This window comes from Grus americana, chromosome 2, assembly GCF_028858705.1.
Source record: "Grus americana isolate bGruAme1 chromosome 2, bGruAme1.mat, whole genome shotgun sequence".
Lineage (NCBI taxonomy): Eukaryota > Metazoa > Chordata > Aves > Gruiformes > Gruidae > Grus > Grus americana.
Genome location: NC_072853.1, coordinates 26,325,371 through 26,338,034, shown reverse-complemented (window position 1 = coordinate 26,338,034; position 12,664 = coordinate 26,325,371). Strand labels below are relative to the sequence as shown.

General features: G+C 39.6%; 2 protein-coding genes across 3 annotated transcripts in view; one reads left to right on the top strand and one right to left on the bottom strand.

Moving 5' to 3' along the window:
• Positions 1–3,130, top strand: part of LOC129202820 (RING finger protein 151-like) — a 19,816-nt gene extending 16,686 nt beyond the window's left edge. The window contains exon 9 of the mRNA XM_054816396.1: positions 3,030–3,130. The gene's annotated coding sequence lies outside the window, so the exon portion shown is untranslated. The remainder of the gene's footprint in view (positions 1–3,029) is intronic.
• Positions 1,412–12,664, bottom strand: part of VIRMA (vir like m6A methyltransferase associated) — a 27,951-nt gene continuing 16,698 nt past the window's right edge. For both annotated transcript variants that reach the window (XM_054816378.1, XM_054816379.1), the window contains exons 14-24: positions 12,350–12,585; positions 11,346–11,598; positions 9,581–9,798; positions 8,419–8,551; positions 7,666–7,818; positions 5,119–5,279; positions 4,768–4,864; positions 3,618–3,784; positions 3,125–3,456; positions 2,217–2,360; positions 1,412–1,755 (exon numbers count right to left, since the gene is read on the bottom strand). In XM_054816378.1, the coding sequence (XP_054672353.1) occupies positions 1,598–1,755; positions 2,217–2,360; positions 3,125–3,456; positions 3,618–3,784; positions 4,768–4,864; positions 5,119–5,279; positions 7,666–7,818; positions 8,419–8,551; positions 9,581–9,798; positions 11,346–11,598; positions 12,350–12,585 (2,052 nt within the window). In that variant the 3' untranslated portion in view covers positions 1,412–1,597. The remainder of the gene's footprint in view (positions 1,756–2,216; positions 2,361–3,124; positions 3,457–3,617; positions 3,785–4,767; positions 4,865–5,118; positions 5,280–7,665; positions 7,819–8,418; positions 8,552–9,580; positions 9,799–11,345; positions 11,599–12,349; positions 12,586–12,664) is intronic.

Here is a 12,664-nt window from a genome sequence, read left to right as displayed (position 1 = left end):
AATGACCAGAAGTTTACGGCTTTCACAGGCTGTGTCGATTGACTTTGTGCAAACTGATCGCCTCTCAAACAGTGGGATGCTGTCCCACAGTCTCCACGCAGAGAAAGTACACGTGATAGGGGCCTTTTGCGGCTCAAATAAAAAACTACTTAATATAGCCAGGCAGTATAAAGCTAAAAAAAAATATTCAATTTAAAGTATTAGCATACTTTTGAAATACTTAAAATAGGGTGTTAAAGTTTACAATTCTAGGCAGACAAGCTGTTCAAAGTAAGTTAAGATTACATAAAACAAGAACATTACAACTGGATCTTATTTAAGATGACGAAGACCCCTTTATAGCACTTTTGTAACGTCAAGAGACCAAAGTGTAAGTGAAAAATTGAGCTCAGTTAAGTCTGACAGTGGAGCTCATTTGTAAAAATTGTATATGGCCTTTAAGAAAATTTACCACTCCTCACCCCATCCAAAAATGCAATAAGAGGCTATTGAGAACTGGTGAATTCTATGAAATCCTGTGGAGCTCCCTCCAAGGAACACAAACATGTAGAAAAGCTTACTTCCATCACTGCATTTAATATGAAAATCAATTTAGAGGTGAATCTATTGGTAACATTTCTTTATGAAACTTCTAAAAGTTTTTTCTTTTTGCACTGTATCTCAGTCTAATTACAGAAACAAAAATTCACTCAAAGGGAAGGTTCAGCATTACTGCGTCACAATGTGGTGGTTCAGTCTACATCCATCTCTACGTCTTCTCCTCAACTATGTAAGTCAGCAGAGAGACAGGCAACTCATTACCGCCAGGCTCTCTAAGGGTACGGGTAGTTTGCCTTTTAACTTCAAAGCACACTCTGTTTCCCAATGAAATAACTCTTGTGCTCCTAATGCATGAGCTGGAGTTGTAAAGTAAATGCTAGAGTGTTATCATCTTCTCCCTGAAGTCAAAGGCAGATTTTCTACTAATTTTAACAGGTGTGGTGGATTTAAGTGTCTAATAGCATTACCAAAGATGTACAACAAAACCCACATAAATTACATTTACATTTGTATTCTTTCACAGATTAATTTCAGTCAATCTTCAATCACCTGCTACTTCAACTGCTGTCAGATGGACCTCATTCATTAATAACTCAGACTGGCTAAAAAAAAAGAAGAAAAAAAAAAAAGGCTAATGGCTCTAAACCTGAGAGAAAAAACTAAAATTGCCTTACATATATATATATATTTCATTTTCTTGCAGTAATAAGTCACACACAAAACACCTGTACCTTTCTTTTGGCACAATGAGTATTTTAGAAGTCCTTCAAGTCTTAACTCAAAGAGGTTCTTTACTGAGTATTGTCTACTGAAGTCCACAAAAAAAGTTTAAACATTCTTTCAAAAGGAACAAAAAAAATTTACAATTGTACACAAAAAGTCTTGAATTTTATTGAAATGTCAAGTCTTGTATCAAACAAAAACTTTTCTTCAGACAAAAATATTCTCTTGGTGTCCTCCAGATACCAGTAACTCTGAATTGGTCCTTTAGTGCCGCTGCTTTCTTTGTCATCTTCACAGAAGTCCACATGGTTGGGCTGTTCCTTTAGGGCTCATTTTATCGTGTGAAGGAACGTACATGACGACCTCTTCCACTGCCTCCACTAACAAACTTTCCTCTTGAGCCACCACTGCTACTACTATTAGCACTTGTCCAAGACGGTCCAATTCCTCCCCGGCCTCTGGAAGCACGATCGCGAGGACTCGGTCGGTAGCCTTAAAGCAAAGAAAAGTATACTCAGTTGGAAAAAAAAAAAAAAAAAAAAAAAGCCCTAGGCGTAGTAGCTGCTGTGAAAGCGTAAGAAACAAAAACAAGATGAGACAGAAACGGGGTCTGTTTTCTCCTTTTAATTGTCACTTCTCGTTTAGGCAAGCATTTTTTGCTTTGACTGGCTCTATAATTACCATGTAGGTACGATGACAACTGAATTGCAAAAATCTGAATGCAAAATTAAGATTCTGCGATCGAGCGTTCAATTCAGCAAGTTTTATGGATTACGGGCAGTTCGTACGAAAGCATGTATTTGACATAGTCTCAGTGACAACTGTTCATATATGCTTAAAACATTTGCTGAATTTCAAGGTGTCTGCAGCATCCTTGTATGGTTTCATTTGTAAAGCAAAAATGAAATTCAAGGAATTTTCTATAGTTCGATGCCCATATGAATACCATGTACCTGCTGAACTTAATGGTCTCAATGGTGGCAGTGGACCCCTGTTAAAATTGCTTTGACCACCTCTACTGTCATTGTAGGTTCCTCTGGGCGTACTTTGTGCACTCCAGCTTGAGCCTCGAGCACCTTCACGACGACTGTAGTTTCCTAGATAGGGAGAGAAAAACCCCACACGCTGTTGAGCAAGCATCACTTCTGTGGGTTTTTTTCATTTCAAGCTTCACAATACTCAGGGTGGTAAACATCGTATTTACATAATTAAAATAAATAAAGCTACTCTGCATCAACATACCCTCGGTATTCTAACTCAAAGTCTACAAGTTACTGTATTATACACAGAATCAGGGGAAAATATCTATTTTTCAGAGACGAACTCAAGTTTAAAAGAATTCACAGTATCTAGTGTATTAAGATAGACTCTATACTTTTGTTTTGTGGTAAAGTAAATATTTTCTGTTTCTACTGTGCAAGGACTTGCCCTAATTATGGGATTGATGGGAAAGGAATGCAACCTTGTCTATATATGAAAGAAACTTAACATGTAGCTAGAATCTCCAGGTTCATTGAAAATTGCATCTTATTCCTGTCAGGATCTTCCATCCTTTCATTCAAAAGCCTCATTTAAACCCAGAGGCGTACTGTGATGCTTGATTTAAGGAACTACCATGTCAAAAATAGCAGAGAGGGCTTTTGATTTTTCTGACTGCATCTTTTAAGCACTCCAACAGTTGCTAAAAGAAAATACCTAACTCCTCTTGTAAAAGAAAGGGGGAGAGAGGCAACACAGGAACTCACAGCCTTGTTTCAATCCCACAGCACTTGAGAGAACCTTTTCTAGTGCTAAACAACTTATTTCAACAACACTGCTTCAGGAACATCTCACACCAGTTGTAACACAGGAAACAACATACCTTTTGAAGCAGGTGGTGTAAAGAACCTATTCTGACTGTGAAAAGCTCCTCGTCCTCCACGATTCCCTGAGAACCCACCACGTGAAGAAATCTTCTGTGACACTTTTGGTGGCCTCTTGGCTGGTGGTATCCCATCTGGAGCAACCACTTCTTTGCTCTCTGCAGCAACAAAATCATCCACATGCATGGAGGGTGGCCTGCTCGTATTCTGTTTCCTCTGACGGAAGATATCATGTGGTCGAATTCCTTGTCCAAATCCTCCCCTGCCTCTTCCTCTTGGTGGTGGCACAATATGAGCTCTCTTTGCAGGCTCTATGTACTCCGATTTTCCACTGTCATGACAAACCATGATTTAGTTAATGTAAAAATGTATTCATACTGAAGGTCAGGCATTCTCCATACTGGAGATGCAATTTGAAAGGTATTTGATGTTTTGAGAATATACAAATCAGTGCTGAACACACTAACTGCGTACTCATTAAACTCGTCTTACCTTGAAGTTATGAAGGTCTCGTGCTTGTGCTTGCCGAGTTTGAACCCTTTTGTGGTTTTCGTGCGGCCAGGAGATGATGGTTCTGACAAAAATGACCTCTCCAATTCAGCTTGCAAGTCAAAGTCGCTGCAGCCCTTCTCTGACAGTTCAATTAAGTCAACTTTTACCTGCAATGATAGAGTTTAGTTTTATCACAACAATCATTACTAGCACCTCTGAAGAAGAAAACATGCTGCACCAGGATGGATGAGATTCAGCTAGGGTCCATCCGCTACAGGAAAAAAACTCCATCCTCTACATTTTAATGCAGCAATGTGGCTCAAAACAAAAAGCAGCAGTGGCAAACCAAAAAAGCAGCAGAGCCAAACCAAAAAAGCAGCAGAGCTGCAGTAAAATTGTCTCAATGGTTCTGAATCTCAACAAAGTCAAGGGCATAGCTTTCAAGTATGAGCGCCTGTCTTGTCACTAAATGACCTACAGTGAGGCACTCTTTTGCTTAAGCTACAATCCTGTAAGTTTATTAATGCTTCTTTTATACAGGAATCAACAGTTTTACGTAAGAAGTTAAGACACTGCCGATTGCTTTGTTTAAAAAAAAAAAAAAGAATGTTATTGTGTATTTTTCAAAATTAAATTTAAACTTTAGATTATAAAAATCAAGTTTCAAATACTGTGAAAAGTTTTTGTGCAAGTAGTTTCATTTATTACTGCCATTTTTTTCTACTTTTGTCGCATCAGAGCAAAGATTTAAAAAAAATAGTCTAGCTATCAGGCTCTTTGGATATTATTGCAATGACAGAAGACAAACAAGGAAAAGAAAATAAATCATAGTCGTTGTCTACGTTTAACACAAACTGTTGAAAAGCCCCAGCAGCAATGCAAAATCAGGTTAGGACTGACGCAACTGTTCCTCTAAAGGAGATGACTTCTGCATTAGAGCACTGCAGAAGGCGCCAATTTTGTGGCTGCTTCTGAGTGAACCTGAAAGCATTTGATAACCTTTAACAAATGCCAACCCCTATCTCTGGGTCAATTTTCAACGGTGAGCTCAGGAAAACAAACCGTTTGGCCGTATGAATTTCTGATGCTACTAGCTCAGGTTAACCCTCATTTTTAAATCCACTTCAGTTATGTTAATGAAGCCTTTTACCATATCCAGATCATTGTCTATTTCTTCAGCCTGAAAGGGTGAGAACCACATGGACTTCAGCTGGTCATCCATCACGTCTGCCAACACGTATGTCGTCCTGCAACAAAACAATGCCAAACGCCTGTTTGGTTATGAACCACAACCAACTGCAACCCTACACAGCATTACAGAACCTGGGGGGAATGTTGCTGCCTTACCCTCAATACTTGCATGAAATTAAATACACTGGGACTAGTAGGTAGTAGTGACAACAGTGCTGTTTAGATCCTGTTTGTAATATATTCATGCATAAATTATTGCATTTTCTTAAGTAAATCATAGGTAGTATGCTCACACACTTAAGCATTTTACCTGTTGTTAAATAAATTCTGGAGAGAGTCTGGCGCAGAAAGAATAGGCTCTGTATCTTGGTCACTCAGTGGACAAGAATCACCCGCCGATTCCAGCATTTGCCTCACTCCAACGATATTGTCCAGTAAGGATTCAAGACCATCATCTTCCTTAGAACGATCCTAAGTCAGCACAGCACAAGTCAGAACTTTTTCCCCTCCTCAGAGAAGGAAATACACTTTTGTTAATGAAAAAAAAGGAAGGTACTACACAAAACAGTCTATCCATCCATGAATAGTGAAACTAAAACACCCGAGTACACAGACAACAGCAGAGAGCTCCTCAGTACGCTATAAAACAAACCATGTCACCACATGCATGTTCTAGTCTTTGTTTCCAGTTGATGCAATAACCTCCGTAACACAGGCCCAAAGAAGGCCCAGGTTTTAGTTAACAAGCTCTCTGCTAAAGCATTCCAATGTCCTAAGTGTTTGCTATTTCTCCTTCAGTACAGCTTTTCATCTTTTACCAGGGAAAGGACAGGAGGGAGTTGTCGTGGTTTAACCCAGCAGGCAGCTAAAATAACCACACAGCCGTTTGCTCACTCCACTCCTCATAGTGGGATGGGGCAGAGAATCAAAAAGGTGAAACTTGTGGGTTGAGATAAATACAGTGTAATAGGACAGAAAAGGAAGACAATAACAGTAGCAATAATAATAACAACAATAACAATACAAAACAAGTGATGCACAACACAATTGCTCACAACGCAGAACCAATGGTCAGCTAGTTCCTGAGCCACACTGCCTCCTGGGCCACCCCCCAGTTATACAAGAAACACGATGTCATATGGTATGGAATATCCCTTTGGCCAGCTGGGGTCAGCTGCTCTGGCTGTGTCCCCTCCCAGCTTCTTGGGCACCCCTCGCCTTCTCATTGGCAGGGCCGTATGAGAAGCTGAGAAGTCCTTGACTGCTTAGCAACAACTAAAACATCAGTGTGTTACCAACATTATTCTCATCCTAAATCCAAAACACAGCACTATACCAGCTGCTAGGAGGAAACTTAACTCTATCCCAGCTGAAATCAGGACAGGAGACTAGCACTGGAAAGGCATTTGTGACCAAGAGGCTGTGGAGTAGCTGTTTTATGGACTCTTCTAAATTGGCCATCTACTGCACAGCTGCCATCAATTATGTAGGATTAGATTTGAATATTAGAGTTAAATTTGCAATTAGAATCACAGAAAAGTTGGATGCACTGAATTCTACAGGTTCTCTAGTCCAATGCCCCCCTGCTTGAAGCAGGACTATCACCAAAGCCAGATCAGGTTGGCCATAACTTTACCTAGCCACATCTAAAAAAGCTCCAGTGACAGGGAGCCCACAGCCACTCCAAGCAACCTGTTCCAGTGCTGCACTTCTCCCTCAGTGATTTTTTCCCCCTAATGTCAACTTGAACCTCTGAAGTCACAATTTGGGGCCATTGCCCCTTGTTTTATCATCTAGAATTGTCAAAAGGAGTTTGATTCACCCACCTTTGTTACTGTCCCCCAAACAGCTGTAAGTAGCTTGGAGATAGCCCCTTAGCCCTCTTCACCAGGCTAAAGAAGCCCAGCTTCCTCCTCCTCTCTCCATAGCACAAGTGCTCTAGGTCCCTGACCACCTTGGTAAAACCCTCTTCAGTTTCCCTACATCTCTCTAGAACTGGCAAGAGGGCAAAGGTGAAGGCAGCACTGCACTTGAGAGCTCACCAGCATCCCATGGAGGGAGACAGTGAGGTCATTTGATCTGCTGAACACGCTCCTTCCAGGATAGCTCAGACCACAGTCTGCCTTGCTTGTAGTGACCACGCACTGTTGGCCCACATTCAACCTAACATTCACCATAACCACCTGGCCCTTTTCAGCCCAGCCCGCAACAAGGCATGGGGTCATCCTGCTCTCACCGCAGAACTTTGCATTTTTCCTAACAAACCACACAAGCTTTCTGCTAAATCAATTCTCAAAAATTTGAGGTTCCTCTGGATTGAGGCTTTGCTGTTTGTCACATTAGTCACTCCCCCAGCTTACCGTCATCCACAAATTTGCTGAAGATGTATCCATCGGCTGATGGAGACATCCAACATCAGCCCTACTATTGACTACTGGGTATTTTACTTGTTACTGGTCACCAGTAACATCAAGCCACTGCTAAGCAGTGGTTCCTGTTGCTTATTACATTAACAATCTGCTTCACCACTGTCCAGCACTCTGTTGTACGCATTCACTGCCTTTCATCACACAGTTAACTGCCTATGCTCTTACAGTGTGCAAATACTCTCAGCACAAGGGGATCTCAACCCTACCTGAAACTTCTTAGCGTTACCACATTAAACAATAAAGTCAGAATCCATCCTGTGCCAGAATAGGTGATTTTGGACATCAACAATGGCAACAGCTATCACCAATTCCAAAGTATGCCATAGAATTGCACACTCTTCTTGTCAAGGAGGGATAGTCTATGTTGTTTTAAAAACATGTTCAGATACAAGACTGCAAGATCAACTTGATTATTTAAATTCTTTTACCATAACATGTTTCTCCAGATCAAGCAGCAGGTTTTCTGGGGTTTCTTCTTTGTTCTGCAGTAGATGTTTTAACTCTGCAGTAGTCAGACCCAGCGTTCTGCCTGGATGAGATCCATCTGCTTCTATAATGCTTCCATCGTCTCCACAACATCCCTGAAACATTTGACAAGTGAGAAATAAGTACACATAGTTTTTTGTTATACTTCTGGACTGCAAACCCCTTAGAATTCAAACGTACATTAGAGCAAATCTAGCAAAACAAGAATAATCTCTTGATTTAAAAACATATTATGCAAAATATTTCAATAAAGTACACTTCAATAGGCAAGTTTAAATGCTACATCAAGATGAGTGCAATCCTTTCCTATATAAGCTGAGTTTGTATCATAGAATTAACAAATATTTTAGATTCCTTTCTACAGTACGTATCAATACAGCAACTCTCAAACAGGATGCCGGGAATCTAAAACCTGGACACAACAGCATGCTATTCACTTAAGAAATCAGTATGAATCAACATGCCCTTCTTCCTACTAAAAAATCCTCTTATTTACTAAACATATATTCTGCCCAGCTTTCACAGATTTCATTAAAAATTGAAGATGGCACTAACACTACTGATGGAAAAGCTTTACACAGCGATCTGCATAATCAACTGCTTTCTGAAATAATTGTTTCTGAATGTGTCTCACACTGCAGATTTCAGAGAAATGCAGCTGAGTTTGTCTAAGTATTCAATACATATTCACTTACCAGCGTATCAGAGTTTAGAATCTGTCGCATAAAATCCAAAAAAGAAGATGCCAGTTCACCTGTGTCTTTGCTAAAACTAGTTATTACTCGCTTTAATACAGTGTACAGAGCGCTGCTGTGTTTTCTTAGAGAGCTGTTTTCATAACGAAAAGAGAGAAAATACTTTATTAGTGCATACATTGTGACCACTCCACTGTAACTTGTTACAAGAAAACAACAGATATGCAAAATAAGTTTGGTAAATTTTACAATTATCAAGTTGAGTTGTGATAACGAAGCTGGAGCTTCATTATTTTCTCTGCACTAGACTTTTGTTCTCACCAGTGCTGTCTGCAGATATCTCAGACTGCACATCTACAGCTATACATACTATAGCAATACCTCTAAAACCTGCAAGAAATTACATTTTCATCTTTGGTAGGAAAGGGATAGAAGTATAGAAATATTTGCTTGCACAAGGGCCTTATGTATAAAGCAGGATCGTGCTTGCTGTCACAATTTCTCATCACCATGATGCCTAACTGCAGAAACAAACCAGAAAGGTGATCACCAACACAGAAATAGCAAGGCTATGCACTGAAGCTGTCAGCTAGACACATGGGATCACAGAAACAACTGCATCTTTAACCTGCTTATTTTTCATTTCCAGGTTATATAGCTTCTTGCAGCTTGAGCAGCACAGTTCTGTAGCACTGCTTAGAAGAGTGTTTTGAACAATCTTTTATTGACAAGGCTGCAGGTACTACCTTTTTCTCTTTGGGAACCTCACAACTTTCTTGCCTCCCTGAACCTCACCTTCAGTGGACAGAAACAGGTCCAAACACAGGACAAGGAATTAAGTGTCAAAACAACACAATACTGTCCAATGCACGTATATATTCTGTTCAAAAGGGAGTGGAGTCAACAAAAGTAGTTTAAAAAAAAATAAAATCCTCATTTCAAAAGCCTTAATTGCCTGGAGATCAGAATGCTCTGGGGAAGCGCAGACTGAATCCCCTCAAAATAGAGGGAATGACACACAGCTCTCCAATGTCCCAGATGAGAGCTCTACTGAGTGACTCAAAAGGGAAGGACACGAGCACTAGATGAGTAGGAAATGACTTCATGTTGCAAAAGATTTTAAATAATTGTAAGTTGTCAGCAATATCTTAAAATACCATACCTCTTTAAGTGATAAAAGCCATAGTCATGTTCTGTAAGGAACATCATTGTTCGGATACATGTCAGCAGACAACTGTAACTGCTCTCAGAATTAGTTAATGTTTCCATCAGACAGTCACAAATTAAGGGCATCAGCTCTTTGCTTGGTAAGGAGTTGGAAAGCTGTTCTGATTCAGACACAGAGCCTTCTGATGAACTTGGTAAAATGAGTGCAATATCCTATAAAAATTATTATTATACACATAGTAAAAAATGCATTCTGCATACCAGCAATAAGTATAAACCATACATTAAGTCAGAAGCACTAGGTTCTTTCACTACTCCTTTATCATCTTATTCCAGTATTTATTACTGACCAGTAAAATACTAATCCAGAGTACCCTTTTTAATTTTGTTCTGTTAAGGGCTACAAACCATTACTGATTTTTAAAAAGGTAAAAGCTTTGAAGGGTGAAATGGATAGAGCCACAACTAAAAGGCAATCATTGGATAATATGCATAGAGTTTCTTGCCTAGGTAGTCAGACTGTCCCTTAATCTCAAATCATTCATCAAAATATGAGGAGCGGATGAGGTCACTTGGCTTGTTCAGCTTGGAGAACGCTGAGAGGTGACCTCATCACAGTCTACACCTTCCTCAAGGGGGGCAGCAGAGGTGCTGATCTCCACTCTCTGGTGACCAGCAATAGGACATGAGGAAATGGAACGAAGCAACAGGACACAAGGAAATGAAATAAAGCTGCGTCAGAAGTTCAGGTTGGACGTTATGAAAAGGTTCTTCACTGAGAGGGTGGTCGGTCACTGGAACAGGCTCCTCAGGGAAGTGGTCACGGTACCAACCCTGTGAGAGTTCAGGGAGCATCTGGACAACGCTCAGTCAGATGGTTTAGTTTTAGGTAGTCCTGCGAGAAGCAAGGACTTGGACTTCATGATCCTTATGGGACCCTTCCAACTTGAGATATTCTATGATTCTGTGGTTCTATGAAAATTAAGAGGCTGCAGACACCACCTAGGAAGTTTAAGATCTACTGCCCCCTCCACATTTTATGCAAAATAAGATTGACTTTCACAATGAATTTGCATGGGCAAAGAGCTCTTGTTTATATGCAAATGGCTGATTAATCTCTACTGGCCAACAATGCCCAAATGTCTTTTGCCTAAGTGGGTAAGCACTGCAGTAAATAAATACATGCAACTAGTAAGGCAAACAATGACATGCAAATCTACGCATGCAACTAATAAGAAACTACCAGGGCTAGTCTATGACTCAGTTTTCAGATAACATTTCTTACATAGTAACTTATGCTTTTTTTTTTTTAATGGTGGAGTTTTATGGTATCTTTATATTTGAAATACATTTTTAAGACATTTCCATTAGACAACTAAGAGATAACATATTTACTCAACTAGGAAATAGGTGAATAGTGACATCTCAAGTTTTGCCAGTGGCCCACAGGGAGAAATGACATCCCTCTCTCAGCTGAGGTGACAGTCAACCTTTGTACCATTCAGTTTTTGGTCTCTAATAAGCCACCAGAATAGTGCACATAATGCAAAAGAGGTATCATAAAATGAAAGGATTTACATTCAAGAGCAACAAGACAGCAAGTCTGCCAAAGCAGCCAACCATACACATTTTTTCTTTACGTGTTTTAACAATGTTGATTTTTTTTTCCTTTTGGAAAAAAGCAGGCACCTAAAAATAACCTCATTTAATTTGTCTCCTACAAATATCAACACACATTATGCATGAAATATAGAAAATACCTGATCGCAGAGGGACTGCAAAAGGGAAGTTACATATTCAGCGCACTGTTGATGAGTGACGTTGTCCCCAGCCGATCGCATCAAAGTCAAGAGCTCCTGGAAAACCTCTGCATACTTTTCATCACCTTTAGTAGTTCCATTGATAAGATGCAAAATGGCCAATTTACAAGCTTTATGCGAAGCCAGGGCATCCAATAGAGCAAGCAAGCGAGTGGTCTGTCCAGTGTACTGTTTCTCTTTTTCTTCTGTGTTGCTGAAAAGATATTAATGCACTTTGAAAAAGCTGTTTTAAAGTGATCTAAAAAAACGTAACAACCACCATTACAGGAGTCATACAATTCTGCATTTTTAAAAGAACACCTAGTTTACACACTTACAGTTTCATTTACTTCCTGAAAACCGCTCAACTTTCACTAAATGACTTCTGGTTGCATCACAAATTAACTCGTCTACTATGCGTTTAACACAGTATAGGCCATCTAATTGTATGCTGATAAATATGCTTTTATACAAACACTAATTCTATGTGGATAATTATGCTTTTAAATAAACAGTACTCATTGTTTCAAAACCCTCTAAGTTTGTAGTATTCAACTTCCTCCAGCTTACAAAGATCTACATGTTTTCCTGTTCGTATGCAAATCCCAGTACAGCAAACTTTACTGGCCTACTTTTCTTATTTATATCAGATAGGTCCTTTAGAAGCACTTCACAGATAAGATAAGGCTTTGTAGGGACAGCCTGAAGAGAATCTTCCTAAAATACTTACCATAAACATACAATGTGAAACTGTCTACATCAAAACTGAAAAGTATGAGATGGTTCCTTGGCAAAATTAAGCATTATCAGGACACAATATACAGAACTGGAGTGAGAATTCATTCAGTTCATGATGGATAAGTAATACTTCTGAAAGTATTTTCCTCCTGTTAAATCTACTGCACAGAACCAAAGTGAATTTAACAGTTCATTAAAGAAATCTTTGCAATAGAAAACAAAGATACCTTTGTAGGTCTTCTACAATCAGATCCAATACAGTCCTCATGATAAGAAGAGCAGTAGGTGAAGCCAAGTCACACAACTGAACACAAATACGTCTCAACATATGCTGAACAGGCTGGCAGGATGACCCGGAGAAAGATCGAACTATTTCTTGTATCAGTTTGGCCTGAACATGAAGATGCATACTCCACAGCTTCCTGGTGTTGAGTGCCACTGAAATATCATGTGGTTCAATTACCTGCAGGAACAGAAGGACAGGAGGTTTTTCCTTTCACCTTTTATCGTAAAACCTGAATTCTATCACAAGGTATAAACAA